This window comes from Lissotriton vulgaris, unplaced genomic scaffold, assembly GCF_964263255.1.
Source record: "Lissotriton vulgaris unplaced genomic scaffold, aLisVul1.2 SCAFFOLD_2308, whole genome shotgun sequence".
Lineage (NCBI taxonomy): Eukaryota > Metazoa > Chordata > Amphibia > Caudata > Salamandridae > Lissotriton > Lissotriton vulgaris.
This window is the reverse complement of record NW_028248537.1, coordinates 187,438-203,384: the sequence shown is the minus strand read 5'-3', so window position 1 is coordinate 203,384 and position 15,947 is coordinate 187,438. Positions and strand designations below refer to the sequence as shown.

The following is a 15,947-nucleotide window of genomic DNA, read 5'->3' as shown; positions in this document are numbered from 1 at the left end:
CAGTTCCTTATCAGTTCATATATCTCCGAGGGAATCCTGTTCTGCACTCTGGGACAGCTCGTGCTTGTAGTTACCCAATCACTGGGAAGTGCATCTTCAATTTTAATGAAATGTAAGCTTTAAAAGAAGCACCAATATGGCGCAATTCAGGTTGATAAAGGCAGCTTGACTGCTGAAACGCGTCCCTGTTCTTGTGTATGCTGTAACAAATGCAATAAATGAGAGAACCCACACAACGTGTGGTGGCTCCTCAATAAATATATATCTCAGCTCCTTTTTCTCCGTATTCCCCAAAGAAAACAAGCACTCGCGGGAGGAGGATCAATCGGTTTTATTACTGACCTTCTGAGCACCAAACGCGTTTCGGCTACTGCCTTTGTCAGTGGTACACTGACGTGCCATTTTTATCTGTTTTAAATATCCCCCATGTGATACTGACATATAAAGATGGAAATGGGACTACTTGCCCAACTTTCTCCGCCATATTGGAACTGTTATTCCCACATTGTTACATACACTTTCATTGCGCCCTGGATGGGCTTTTATCTTATTCACAATTTTTATACAAATACTGAGTTTCAACTCTATTGTGCTATCAGGCCCTGGATGGGCTTTTCTGTAAATAACAGTTTTTTACATAACAGTTTGTTCTTTCCATCTTTGAACACTGTGCAAATCATATTGTTAACACCCACACCCAAATTAGGAAAACAAGATAGATCTCTTCATGGAATCAGTCTCTAAAGAACTAAGGAAAATTGAAAAAAGAGGTCCAACGAATAAACAGTGGAATTTAACACGGAAACATCGTGAGGCGATAAAAAACTTACAGAATGATAATAAACTGATAATAAAGCCCTCTGACAAAGGGGGGAACGTGGTTCTGCAGACGTATGAAGCCTACAATGAAGAGGCCCTAAGACAATTAGAGGACGAAAAGTGCTACCAGAAAGTGGGGAGGAAGGAATACCAAGAGAGCATCACAGGATGTCACGAGTTGCTGAAAAAGTGGCACAGTAAGGGAATAATAGAGACAGAAGAATATCTGTACCTTCGATGCCTAAACCCCATAACACCATGTTTTTACCATCTACCCAAGGTGCACAAAGACAAAGCTAAGCCACCGGGACGACCAATAGTAAGTGCCCAAGGGAGTCTCTTGGAACATTTATCAATTTATATTGACTTTTTCCTGATTGACTATGTAAAGACTTTAAGGAGTTATTTGAAAGACACTAAAGACCTACTAAATAAATTAGAACAGCTCACCCTAAGAGAAGGAGATCAACTCATAGTAATGGACATAGCTAGTTTATACACTAGCATAGACCATGAACAAGGGATGAAGGCTGTAAAAAACATTCTATCTACAAGAGAGGCTAATTTCTTGGAACATAATGAAATGCTTTTGGAATTTCTAAACTTTAGCCTACAACATAACATCTTTCTGTACCAGGATCAACACTATAAACAGTTGGTAGGGGTGGCCATGGGCACAAGCTATTTTCCCAGCTTCGCTAATATTTTTGTGGGATGGTGGGAGGAAAATGAGGCATGGAACCCTAAATATGCAGAGTGGACACAACACATTAGTGTGGTACAGATATATAGACGATCTGTTGATTGTCTGGCGTGGACCAGATAAGAAGGCTAAGGAATATATAGAGAGACTTAATGTAAACACATACAATTTGCGTTTCACAAGTGAAATAAGTGACAGTAAAGTAAACTTTCTCGACCTGGAAATAAAAATAGCACGAGGGAAAATAACGACGCAGCTGTTCAGGAAACCCACAGCGGGTAACTCGATTTTGCATTCTATGAGTAGCCATCCACCAAAATTAATCCACAGCATCCCGTATGGGGAACTGCTGCGGATTAAACGAAACTGTACATCAGAGGAGGACTACCAAAAAAATGCGCAGGAAAGCATAGAAAGATTCAAACATCGAGGGTATGGGGAGAGATGTCTGAAAGAAGCCCAAAAGAAAGTGAATAACATCTCACGAGTACAGACGTTGAAACCGAAATTGAAGGAAAATGACAAAGATGGAAAATTCAGATTGGTTACAACGTACTCGGAAGGAGCAGGGCTGTTAAGAACAGCATTGAGGAGAAACTGGAACCTGTTAACCACAGATCCAGTAATAGGAACAGACATACCAAAGCAACCAATGGTGACTTACAGGAGAGCAAGAGCATTAAGAAACACTTTGATGAGTAGTTACCTTGCACGTCCAGTGAGACAACCATTTGGGAAACCAATAGCAGGTTTCCACCCCTGTGGACGCTGTAAGGCGTGCAAACGAAGTAAGAAAGTCACGACTTACCAGGTGAGAGGGGAAGTTCAAAAAATCAAATCCTTTTTAACCTGCACAACACCCTATACAGTGTATTGCCTAGTGTGTCCCTGCGGATTACGCTATATAGGCAGCACTGTGAATCCCACGAAAATGCGTATTCTGGAACACCTCAGAGCCATAACGAACTGTGACCCATCATATCCAGTAGCCAGACATTACAAACAGTATCATAAAAGTAATTGCGAGCTACTGGAATATTTTGCACTAGATCAAGTCCCCAATAACCCCAGAGGTGGGGATAGGCTACAAAAATTAAGGAGGCTAGAATCCAGATACATAATAGACATTGGGACGAAGAACCCGGGAGGATTAAATAGTCATGAGGAAATGACAGTACATTTAGGCTAGAAGGCAACTCCAAGGGGAAGTGTTGAGCAGAAGTGTATAGTTGCAGTTGACCCAGAGATATATATATTTTTTAAGAAACAGACTATGAAAGAAATGTACTTGTGTTTTAAATGTTATTATGTATATGTTTAATTCTCTTGTTTTCCTAATTTGGGTGTGGGTGTTAACAATATGATTTGCACAGTGTTCATCAAAGATGGAAAGAACAAACTGTTATGTAAAAAACTGTTATTTACAGAAAAGCCTATCCAGGGCCTGATAGCACAATAGAGTTGAAACTCAGTATTTGTATAAAAATTGTGAATAAGATAAAAGCCCATCCAGGGCGCAATGAAAGTGTATGTAACAATGTGTGAATAACAGTTCCAATATCGCGGAGAAAGTTGGGCAAGTAGTCCCATTTCCATCTTGATATGTCAGTATCACATGGGGGATATTTAAAACAGAAAAAAAAAATGGCGCGTCACTGACAAAGGCAGTAGCCGAAACGCGTCTGGTGCTCAGAGGGTAAGTAATAAAACCGATTGATCCTCCTCCCGCGAGTGCTTGTTTTCTTTGGGGAATACGGAGAAAAAGGAGCTGAGATATGAGCGAGGTTCGCCCCTCGCAACAAGGCACCCGTGCTTGAGTGCACGACCGGGCGAAAAGAGGGAGCAAATATATATATATATATATATTACCCCCCCCTTGTTCTTGTGAGTGTTGGCTTGTTTCGCTCACTGTTCATCTGACTGAGCTAGGCATTTGTTGTCTCTGCTCCTATTCCTCACCTTCACTCATATTCTGCCTCTCGCTTTTGTGACATCAGCAGGTTTTGCACATTTCCTTAGACTCCAGTATCTTCTAGCTGTTTTGACTGGACCTCTTGTAATTCCCCTGTGGCCTGACCTTCCTCAAATCATTGACTTTGACTCCTGTTCTCTCCTCTTGACTTTGTCCCAATCTGACTGTGTTTAATGTTAGCTGTCACTGACTGCTCCTAGTGTCAGAGGCTCATTTTGCCTTTCCTTTTGCACTGCAGATAGCGTATTTGAAACCCCTGTGACTAGAAAGAACCAGAGTGACCGTACTCCTTTACGTGCGGAGTCTACTGGTGTGTGGAATCTTAGTAACTCTTTGGTAAGTCTGACCAGTCCTGTAAGTAAAGTCTATACCACTGTTTGAAATGGGTGTGGTGAGTTGTTGCATCTCAGATTTTGTAGACCACCTGTCTCTATGGTGCAACACAGAGAGGCAGACCATATACTTACTGTAGCACTTTACCTTGCCATTGCAGGATTCCAGTACACTGGTTGTGGAAAATCAAGACCGCCGTCAAGAAACTGGTAAAATTGTTTTATTAATATGTATAATGTACAATCATGTTAATGGATATCAGACACCATAAAATCTGGGGAGCCCTACTCCTCATGGTCCTCGGGGAAAAAATTGCAAGTGTATCCACCAGATTACCAGTTATCTAGTCATGAGGAAAGTAACTCACATTTGTTTAAATTCTTTTTAAAACTACCAAGCAAAGTACTTTTACATTCGCAGTTCACTTTCATAACGTAACCAGCCTTGAACAAATTGCATCCCCAGTCTTCCCATATCTTATGTTTCCATGAACAGCCTCGGCAATATAATCAGACTTTAAGTTGAGCACACCAGGACATCCCTGTCATACCCTGCGTGAGAGTGCTGTGGGAGTGCCAGCCCTGAGCAGTGTCCCTCTTAGTCACCAGTGTGGCGACACCCACAAACATGCGGTCAGCCAGGGAACCGCCCATCTCATCAACCATGCCCAGTAGGGTCGCCTTGGGGCAGGGAGGGGCAGGTAAAGACTCCGCTCCAGGACCCTGGAGAGTTTGCTGCGCACCTGCTGCCAATACATGGAAATGCCTGTGCAGCCCCAAACAACGTGATGGAAATCACCCAGGGCCTCTGAATAGCGAAAGCAGACCGAATGAGGAATTTTGCTTGCCTGGTGCAAAGTTATCTGTGTGAGGTAGATCACATGCAAATAATTCAGTTGAATCCATCTAAAGTGAATAGAAATAGCAAGCATGTGTAGGGCCAACTGGGCCTCCCTCCAGTCCGACTCAAACTCCCAATTTTCCAGCAGAGTCTGAGCTGTTCAAAATTGTGTGGAGCGTTCGCAATGAGTGATCGATAGATCTGGAACTTTGTGCCTCTTCCAGTGTGGCCCATCATCAACCTGGCCTCCAGGGGACCAAATTTTGGTGTCAAGTGGAATGCTAGCTGAAAGAGTGCGTCGGAGCTGCAAAGATTTATAAAATTGAGTTTGATTGAGCCCATAACCTTCCTGCAGTTCGTTGAAGGACAACATATGTTCCCCCGCCCGAACATCTCTAAGCCAGGTGCGTGGTCAAGTCCGCGCCCCCTCCACAGAGGAGTCATCCCTGTTTGCGTACCATTCTACCCTATAAATTGTGATGCGCAAGGCCAGCAAAAAAAAATCACACCAGTTATATCAGGGAGGGTACAGGATATCAGAGCATCATACAACCTATCTAGAATGCGATTAAACCTTAAAGAGGAAAGTTCCCTACGGAATGTTTAATCATCTCACCCACCTCTGAGCCAGTCATTGATCACAATCCATTGGGAGGCCTGGTAGTAAAATTGAGTCTGCCATCCCCAGTCCACCATCGTATTAATATTGTCAAAAGCTGGGAAACATCACTCTGGAACGACCCCCCTGACAAAAAGGAGCGGATTGTGGAATTAAGCGCACAAAACCAGCTTGGGTAGGGGGATCGGGAGTGCTGAAATATGTAGAGGGGGCGAATCCTCTTATTTTAAGAGTGATACGGTCCATCACATGCAATGGGAGCTGCAACCACTTCTGTAGGTTGCTTTTCGTTTGACACCAGTGGGTTTAAATTGAGGTTCCTCGTAAGATCATGGAGCAGGGAGATATGGAACCTCAGGTACTCAGAGGCGTTGAAGTAGATTATCGGAGCACCAGAGATGGGTGGGGGTGTCATCACTAGTCCGAACTAATTTGGAGGTCTTCACCTGAAGGTTGGAGGCCTCTCCCAACAATGTAAGGAGTTTTAGACAACGGGGCCTAAAGTGTGGGTGTCTGGTAAGAACAGAAGAACATCATTGTAGGAAACTGGTTCTGTATATACTATTTCAAAAAGAGGAGGACCGGCAGCTATATTTAAACAGAACCTGCACACTAGCTCCCGAATGGGACTGTATAACAAGAGGGTGTACAGTTCCTAACTTGACGTGCAGACAAAAGGAAGTCTTTCTTCGTGATGTTCTCACACACCCCGAAGATGTCCTGCTCCATCATTGGGCAGTGCTCCTCGTCGGGCCGGTGATGCAATGCCCAACGGGCTCCTGTAAACGGGGCTCTTTGGCGGAGTTCTTTTGAAGAAGCCATTGGGTGCATGCAGGTGTGAGGGAGGGGTAGTGCACAGGTAAGTGGAGTAAAATAGGTCGGGAGCAGTCCTGAATACTGGCTTGGCTGGTTTTGAACGTACTCTGTATCCATGGAAGATCCGTTCTTTGGGAAGGCAGTGCAGCTCCCTGGGGTTATTGGAGGCTGCTGGCTGCAGATCATGCTGGGTTCAGCTTGCAGGGGTTTCGAATGAGGCGACAGATTGGTGGGGCTGGGGTCAAAGCAGTTGTCGTCGTACTCTCCGTGTGCAGCATGGCTCTTCGGTCCATTTTCCTTGCCTATCATATCTGAAGAGGCAACGTTCAGGGGTGCCTCTAAATAGTAGATTTATGGGAGTTACAAGGGTGTGCAGCTTGGGGCAAATGGGTTCCTTCCCTGGGGTGTCTCCACCTCTTAGTATGCCACCCTCCAGTGGGAGTAAGGCATAGACCTCTTCCTAATTGGAGGGGTCCCCAGTCTCCAGGATGGGGAGGACTGAGAGGCGACCTTCACTTCGCTTCTCCCACCTGAGAGGTGGGGCTGGCAAAGGTGGACACCTTTCCTGGATCGGTTTTCCCGCCGGTTCTTGTGCCCAGAAGAGGGGGCGGAATCAGTGGGAGCCAGTTTTGAAGCGTGAATCTTTGTGGATTCATTATGCTGAGCATTATTCCGCAATCTGGTGGTTGGGTCCGGAATCATAGTCTTTTCTCTCATTTCTTCATTTTTTTTTTTTTTGTAGCCCAGATGGGCGTCGGCATCCCATTTGGTGTACCTTCTGTGACGTCTGCACGCTTCCTGCGGAAGCTCCCACCCTTGACGCCATCTTCAGATTCTTTTTTCCGCCGTTGGGTCTGGATCGTCGCGTGAAGCTCCAGAAGTTTTGGAGAAGAAAAGGAGAAAATACAGCAACTTTTTAACAGAAAAGACCTGAGAAGATTGGGAGAAGACCATCAGAGAGGAGACGACTAAGAAGGGGAAGAACCTCGAGATCTTCGACGTCCTTCGGAGAATGCGCACACAGGGGGCCCCCTGAGCGCAGGGATGTACAAGACACCCTTTAAATTCTGCAGAAACTGCCACCACAAGTTTGCGCAGAAGGACCAGCACCCGGTTTGCAACCTCTGCCTGCCAATCGACCACGAGAGCAAAGACTGCAACGCCTGTTCTGTCTTCAAGCCGAAGACACTCCGGGTCCAAGAGAACCAGAGGATAGCTCACTACACGATGCAGGGCAAAGGCCAGGCCCTGACGCTTTACGAACTGGGCATCTCCACCGACGACGAGGACAACATCGCCGAAGGTCCAGATGACTTCACGGTTGCAGAGACCGATAAGAAAACGTCTGACAAGGTAGAGTCTACGACCCCGAAAAACTCGACAGGGCCTCGAAAGCCTGAGGCAGACTCTCGAAAATCAGAGTCCAGAGCCTCGAAGGGAGCACCGGCGCCGAAAACTTCGACGACCGAAGCTGCATCCTCCGAAAAAGAGCCCAGCTGATCCTTCGAGAAGGACTCCCGGGTGCCGAAGACCAGCGAAAAGCCAAGATCGTCGAAGCAAGCCCCCGAAAAAGGGACTTGAAGGAGAAGGAGCCGAAAAAAGTTTCGACGTCTATGACCCGTCGAAGAGAGTAGCCGAAACCCGCAGGAGGCTGTGGAGACCTACCCCTGAGGCCTTCGGCGCCGGATGACATTGGGGCATTCAATGAGGTAGTCAGGAAGGCAGCAGCAGCTTGTGGGGTTAAGCTGGAAGAGAAGCCTAAAGCAGACTTCCTGCTGGGAACATTGCTCCCCACGCAGACAAGAAGCCAGTTCTTGCCCATGCTGAAAAGTATCACGGACCAGGGGAAGGAAGCGTTCAAAGACCTGGCTACATGCAGATCAGTCACGCCGAGGACCAGGAAGAAATACAAATTCTCCTCCCAGGACCCTCCTTACATCAAGGGGTCCGTCACAGCAGATTCAATAATCGCTGCAACGGCCAGAAGAAGGGCCAACGTCCCAACAACATCTGGGCCACCACCTGACAAGGAAAGCAGGAGGATGGACCTGACTGGGAGAAAAATTGAGGAACTCTGCAATGCACTGGCGTATGGCTAACTCCAACGCCCTCCTGAACAGGCACCAATACGAGCATTAGGATGAGATCGGAAAATTGCTCAAGCACCTCCCAGAGCAATACCTTCAGAGGGCATCACACCTTGTGGAAGAGGGGAAAAGCATTGCTAACTCGTGCCTGAAGACATCCTTGGATGGGGCTGAAGCATTCAGCAGACTGATGGCTGTAGGCATCACAGAGAGAAGGCAAGCCTTGCTCAGGATCTCGGGCTTCAAAACTGAGGTTCAGAACAACATCATGAACACACCTTTCAATGGAGAAACACTGTTCAGAGCCCCAGTTGATGAGAAACTCACCCAACTGAAGAAAGACAACGAGACGACAAGGTCCATGGGGGCCATTCAATTCAGGGGGATGTGAAGAGGCACTCCTACGCCGAGGCCGAACGGAAGGGGTAGAAACCAGCAAGGACAATCACACCAGGCGTTCCACCAGGGTCAACAGAGTGACAACCAAGGTCACCAGTGCCAGCAGAAGCAAAACTGGAACTATCAGAACAGGGGCCAGTCCTTTCGAGGAAAAGGAGAGGTGGTGCACAACCCCCCTCTAAGTGACTTCACACGGAAAAAGGTGCTCACCCACTCAAACCCTCCCAGGGAGGAGCACGGGAAAACAAAGAGGAGAGGGCTACACGGACAAGACACAAAAGAAAATGTAACACCAGTAGGAGGCAGGCTGAGATTATTTTTCTCCAGGAGTGGAGAAAAATAACCACAGACAAGTGGATACTCAACATCGTACAGTTCGGATACTGCATAGAGTTGGAAAAGAGACCACCAAACAGAAAGCCAAAGAAAAGAGAGCACTCTGGAAGAGAGCTGCAATTGCTCCAAGAAGAAGCTCAGGAACTCCTCCTCAAAGAGGACATCAAACCGGTCCCATTCGAAGAACGGAACAGGGGAGTGTACTCAAACTACTTCCTGGTGCCAAAAGTGGATAAAAACGCAAGACCCATCCTGGGTCTACGGTTCCTAAACAAATATGTAAAGACTCAAAAATTAAAGATGACGTCCCTACAAGAGGTCATTCCACAGATAAAGGTCGGGGACTTCTTGTCCACCGTAGACCTCAAAGATGCGTACCTGCACATCCCCATGAACAGGCAGCACAAGCGCATGCTAAGATTCACAGTAAACCAGGATCACTAGCAATTCACAGCCCTGGCATTTGGTCTAAAGTCCGCACCAAGGGTATTCCCAAATGCCTCGCAGCAGTGGCCGCACATCTGCAAAGAGGGGATACACGTGTACCCCTATCTCGACGACTGGCTCATAAAGGCAAGCTCTTATAGGACATGCAAGGATCATGCAGAGCAGGTCACAAGAACGCTAACAAGCCTGGGATTCCCCATACACTGGGGAAAATGCTCGATGGAACTGGAGCAAGTGAAATTCTTCCTGGGAGCTCAAATCAACACCGTCCAATGCATGGTGTTACCCAGCGAAAAGAGGACATTCAGCCTACTGAGGGAGAAACGTCACTACCAGAAGGGGCGAGCTCTGACAGTGAGGACAGTGAGCAAGATCTTGGGTACGATGGCGTCATGCATACACCTGGTCCCCAATGTACGCCTACAGATGAGACCACTCAAAGAGTGGCTGCAACAGCAATGGTCACGAGCTACAGGAAGTTGGGAGGATCTTGTGGTTGTAACGCACAAGGTGCAGGAAGAAATGAAGTGGTGGACCAAAGAGGATAACCGTAGGGAAGCCTCTAACGCCACCGGACCCAACACCACAGATGCATCCCAGAAGGGATAGGACGCACACATGAACAGGCTCAGAGTGAGGGGTCTGTGGAGCCCAGCGGATGTGGTCAGACATCAATTACCTGGAGCTGAAAACAGTGTTGCTTGCCCTCAAGGCCTTTCAGAAACAACTGTACAACCAGAAGGTGCCGATACAGACAACACCACAACGATGTTTTACATCAACAAGCAAGGGGGAACTAAATCATTCCCTCTGTCAAGCTTGGCACAGGAAATCTGGAGATGGGCAATACCACTCAAAATAGACCTGCTAGCCATGCACCTGCCAGGGAAGGACAATGTAGAAGCGGATTGGCTCAGCAGGCAGACGTCAGCATCCCACGAGTGGGAACTCAACATACAGGAAACAGACTATTCAGGGGGTGGGGCACTCTGACAATAGACCTGTTTGCAACACGCCAGAATGCAAAATGCCAGTACTTTGCATCCAGACAACCAGAGGCACTATCCCAGGGGAATGCCCTATGGATAAGCTGGTCAAAAACATTTGCCTAAGTTTTTTTCCCGATACCACTGATCCCCAGGGTTCTCAACAAATGCATGACGAGCAACATGATGCTCATCCTGGTGACACCACAATGGGCCAGAGAGACCTGATACTCACAGATAATGGAGATGGCGCAGGGTCCACCCCACAAGTTCTCAAAGTAGAGACCTACTCTCCATGGAAAACGGAGAAGTTCTACACCCAGAGCCGGAGAGCCTCATCCTCTCAGCCTGGCTCCTGAGGACTTAAAGTTCGCACATCTAAAACTACCAGAGAGCACCCTGCGGGTGCTGCGAGAGGCAAGGAGGCCGAGCGCACGCAAATGCTATGGGGAAAGATGGAAAAGATTCACTCAATGGTGCTGCAAGAAAAAACTCCATGGAAAGCTGACCAGGGAATAAACGGTGCTAAGATACCTCACGCACCTAATAAAAGCTAAGCTAAGCTCCTCCTCGCTGAGGGTACACCTGGCAGCAATTGTGGCATACACAAGAGGTGAAACAGGGAGAAGCTTTTTTACATCTCAAGTAGTAAAAAGATTCTTGGAAGGAGCTAAAAGAATAGCGCCGCCAAAGAAGATGCCGCCGCCGGCATGGAACCTCAATGTGGTACTGACAGAGCTCATGAAAGCACCTTTCAAACCCATCCACAAGGCAACACTACAAATGCTTACAATGAAAGCAGCCTTTCTGGTAGCCATCACCTCGCTACGCTGGGTGAGCGAGCTCCAAGCACTAACCTTGCAAGAACCCTATCTACAGATAGTGACCGGGTCGTGATGAGAACGGACCCACACTTCATGCTAAAGGTGGTGTCACGTTTCCATATGAATCAGAGTATACAAATACCTAGCTTCTTCCAGAAGCCCACAACAAGCGCGGAGAGGACGCTCCACACTCTAGACGCAAGAAGGGCAGTGATGCACTACATAGAAAGGACAAAGGATCACAGGAAGACGAAGCAGTTCTTCGTGTCCTTCGCAAACAGCTCCCTAAGTAGACCAGTGACAAACACCATTGCTCGATGGATCGCACAAACGATACAATTCTGCCACAAGCAAGCAGGGCAGGAACTAACTGAAGGGGCCCAGGCCCACTCGACCAGAAAGAAAGGGGCAACAATCGCCTTTCTGGCCAACACACAAATTCAGAACATATGCCTGGCGGCAACATGGGCTTCAGTGCACACGTTCACTAAGCACTACTGTGTGGATGTACAAATGAACAAGGCAGCACAAGTAGGACAAAGAGTGCTTCAACATATATTCAACAACCAACGCTAAACTTCCACCCAGCCGCCACAAACGTAACACCGCTACAAAATCTCTGCACAGCATAGTGAATCCAGAAAGATTTACGCTGCAAAACGAATAGTTTCTTACCTGTCTTTGTAGTTTTGCAGCTTGAAAGATCTCTCTGGATTCACTAGCGAACCCACCCACCTCCGCCAGAAAGATGAGGCTGGAGAGGAAAAGGGGTGAAAACAAGGACAATACGTGGAAAACAAACCTTAGATGGTTAAAAAGCGGTGAATGACTTAGTTGAACATTGCCATAACTTCGTTAACAGAACAAACACGAGAAAAAAAGAATCCGAAGATGGTGCCCAAGGGTGCGAGCTTACGCAGGAAGCGTGCCGACGTCCCGGAAGGTACACCAAATGGTGGGACGTCGACGCCCACCTGGGCTACAAAAAAAAAGAAAAGAGAAGACTACGATTCCGGACCCAACCACCAGATTGCAGAATAATGCACAGCATATTGAATCCAGAAAGATCTTTCAAGCTGCAAAACTACACCGTCAGGTAAACTATTCGTTTTGCAGCGTGCGTCTTTCTGGATTCAGTATGCTGTGCATTATTCCGCGGTCTAGTGGTTGGGTCCTGAATCTTAGTCTTCTTTTTTTTTTTTTTCGTAGCCCCCGTGGGTGTCGACGTCTCACCTTTTGGTGTCCTTCTGTGACGTCGGCATGCTTCCTGCAGAAGCTCCCACCCTTGGGTGCCATCTTCAGATTCTTTTTTCCGCCGTTGGGTCTGGATCGTTCCCCTAGAGGCTCCAGAGTTTTGGACGGGAAAAGACACAGAAGAGTCGAATTTTGCAAGAAAAGACTGAGAAGACGACGAGAAAGAACATGCATAAGCCGGGACGACGAAAAAGGAGAGCTTCGAGAACTTCGACGTCCAACATAGAATGCGCACACAGGGGGCCCCCTGAGCACGAGAAATGGACAACACACCTTTCAAATTCTGCCGTAACTGCCACCACAAGTACGCTCAGAAGGACCAGCACCTGGTTTGCAACCTCTGCTTACCGGTAACCACGAGAGCAAGGACTGTAACGCTTGCTCTGCCTTCACACCGAAGACCCTAGGCGTCGGAGAACGGCAGAGAAGGGCCAACTACACTGTGCAGGGGAAGGGCCAACCACCGTCCCTTCGAGACCTAGGACTCTCGACCGACGAAGACCACTTCCCCGGAAAAGACTACACGGTCGTAGAGACCGATAAGAAAACTGCTAAAGAGGTAGGAGAGCTGTCGACACCTAACTCCCCGACAGACCATCAAAGGTCTGAATCAGACTCGAAAAATTCAGTCAGTCCTCGAAGGGAGCACTGGTGCCGAAAACCTCAACGGCCGCAGCTGCATCCAAGGACGGAGCCCATCAGATCCTTCGAGAAGGACTCCCAGTCAGCGAAGACTGGCAAAAAGCCAAGGTCGTCGAAGGACGTCCCCAAAAAGGAACGTTCGACTTCGAAAGAGAAGGCCCCAAAGCTCGCCTCAACGTCTACAAAGGAACCGAAGCCCGCTTCGACGTCTAAATACACGGCAAAGAGATCAGCCGAACAGTCTGACGCCGAATAGACCGTCGAACTGGAAAGGAAGAAAAGACAGCTCGAGGCCAAAATGGATAACATCCTACAAAGAAAGGAGTTTGACGAACGACTCAAGCAGTTCACGATTCCATGAAACACAGACGGTTATAGTCTAATTAAAGGAGGAGGAGGATTTTGAGGCCGAAGAGCTGCTGAAAAGCCCTGGAACTCTAGAACATCAGGAGGATGAAGAATTCTACTATGAAGAGGAGGGTGACTACGACCAGCGGACGATCCTAAGGTCGGCATCCTCAGGGACGCAGGACCTGGAATGGCAGGACCTCGACACCGAAAGTCCAGAGGAGGGCATAGACACGTACCCTTCGAGGCCTTCGCCGCCAGACGACATTGGGGCGTACAATATAGTCGTAAAGAACGCGGCAACGGCGTTTGGAGTCAAACTTGACTAAGAAAAACAATTCTGACTTCCTATTGGAGACCCTACTCCCCACGCAGACCAGGAGCCAGTATCTCTCAATGCTTGAAAGTGTCATGGCCCAGGGGAAGGAGGCGTTCAAGGAATCGGCGACATGCAGGTCTGTTACGCCAAGGACGGAGAAGAAATACAAACACTCCACGAAAGATCCCACGTACATCAGAGGGACAGTCCTAGCAGACTCCATTATCACGGCGACCGCAAGGAAGAGGGCAAATGTGCCGACGACATCGGGGCCACCACCAGACAAGGAAAGCAGAAGGATGGACCTGACTGGGAGAAAGATAGAAAGGAATGCAGCAATGCATTGGCGCATGGCGAACTCAAACACCCTACTGAATAGGCACCAGTACCAAATCCTGGACCAAATTGGGCAGCTGATGAAGCACCTCCCAGAAGAGTGCCAACATAGAGCCTCACACCTAGTGGAGGAGGGGAAAAATGTGTCAACGCTTGCCTCAAAACAGCCTTGGATGGAGCAGACCCATCCAGCAGGCTGATGATGGGAATCGCTGAAAGAAGGCAAGCCTGGCTCCGCATTCAAACCAGAGGTAAAGCACAACATTCTTAGCACCCCTTTCAACGGGGAGACTCTGTTTGGAGCGCCGGTGGATGACAAACGCTTAAAAAGGAGAATGACACTGCAAGGTCCATGGGGGGCCTTACAATTCAGAGGAATGAAGAGGGGTACCTCGTCACGGAGACCGAACGGAAGAGGGGGAAACCAGCCAGGAACGTCACACCAGACCTTCCAACAGTCCAGCCAGGGAGATAACCAGGCACAGCAGGGACACCAAAAACAAAACTGGCACAACCAGCAAAGAGGCCACTCCTTTCGCGGGAGAGGAAACTGACTTAGCCAGAACAAAAGAGGAGGCCATCAAGCCACCTCTAAGTGACTCCATCACACAGTATGTGCCCACCCGCACAACGCCTCTCAGGGTGGAGCACAAAAGGACCAACACAGGGTTACATGGACCAAATATCATAGAACTTGTAACACCAGTAGGAGGCAGGCTAAGTCACTTCTTCAGAGAGTGGGAGAAGATAACTACATACAAGTGGATACTGAGCATCATACAGTTCGGATACTGTATAGAACTGGAAAGGACACCACCAAACAGAAAACCAAAAAAGAGGGCGCAGTCTGGAAAAGAACTGGAACTGCTTCGAAAGGAGGCCATCGAACCAGTACCATACCAAGAAAGGAACAAGGGAGTGTACTCCACCTACTTCCTAGTACCAAAGGTGGACGAAACACTAAGACCCATCCTGGACCTCAGGTTCCTGAACAAATACATAAAAACACAACAATTCTAAATTGCGTCTCTACAGGAGGTCATTCCCCAGATAGGGGACGGTGATTTCATGGCCACCATAGACCTTAAAGACGCCTACCTGTACATCCTGATGAACAGGCGCCACAAACATCTGCTCAGATTTACCATCAACAAACATCACTACCAGTTCACAGCCCTAGCGTTCTGCCTAAAATCCGCACCAAGGGTCTTCACAAAGTGCCTCGCAGCAGTGGCAGCGCACCTAAGAAGGGAAGGGATCCATGTATACCTCCACCTACTTCCTAGTACCAAAGGTGGACGAAACACTAAGACCCATCCTGGACCTCAGGTTCCTGAACAAATACATAAAAACACAACAATTCTAAATTGCGTCTCTACAGGAGGTCATTCCCCAGATAGGGGACGGTGATTTCATGGCCACCATAGACCTTAAAGACGCCTACCTGTACATCCTGATGAACAGGCGCCACAAACATCTGCTCAGATTTACCATCAACAAACATCACTACCAGTTCACAGCCCTAGCGTTCTGCCTAAAATCCGCACCAAGGGTCTTCACAAAGTGCCTCGCAGCAGTGGCAGCGCACCTAAGAAGGGAAGGGATCCATGTATACCTTTACCTGGACGACTGGCTAATAAAGGCAAGTTCACACATGACATGCAAGTAACATGCCCAGTGCGTGACAAACTTTGATGGACCATGGTTTCTCCATTCACAGAGGGAAATCTCTATGGATCTGGAGCGAGTGAAAATCTTCCTAGGGGCACAGATCAACACCATACAGAGCAAGGTGTACCCCAGCGACAAGAGGACACAGGAGTTACTGAAGGAGACGCGCCTCTACCAGAAGGGGCGAGCTCTGACA

The 15,947-nt window shown here is 48.0% G+C and overlaps 1 protein-coding gene across 1 annotated transcript in view; it reads left to right on the top strand.

Annotated features, from left to right (window-relative positions):
• The window catches only part of LOC147664071 (anillin-like), a 278,145-nt gene that overhangs the window by 116,028 nt on the left and 146,170 nt on the right, over positions 1 to 15,947 (top strand). Inside the window, exons 4-5 of the mRNA XM_086950003.1 lie at positions 3,733 to 3,830; positions 3,988 to 4,036. Coding sequence (XP_086806129.1) covers positions 3,733 to 3,830; positions 3,988 to 4,036 — 147 coding nt within the window. The remainder of the gene's footprint in view (positions 1 to 3,732; positions 3,831 to 3,987; positions 4,037 to 15,947) is intronic.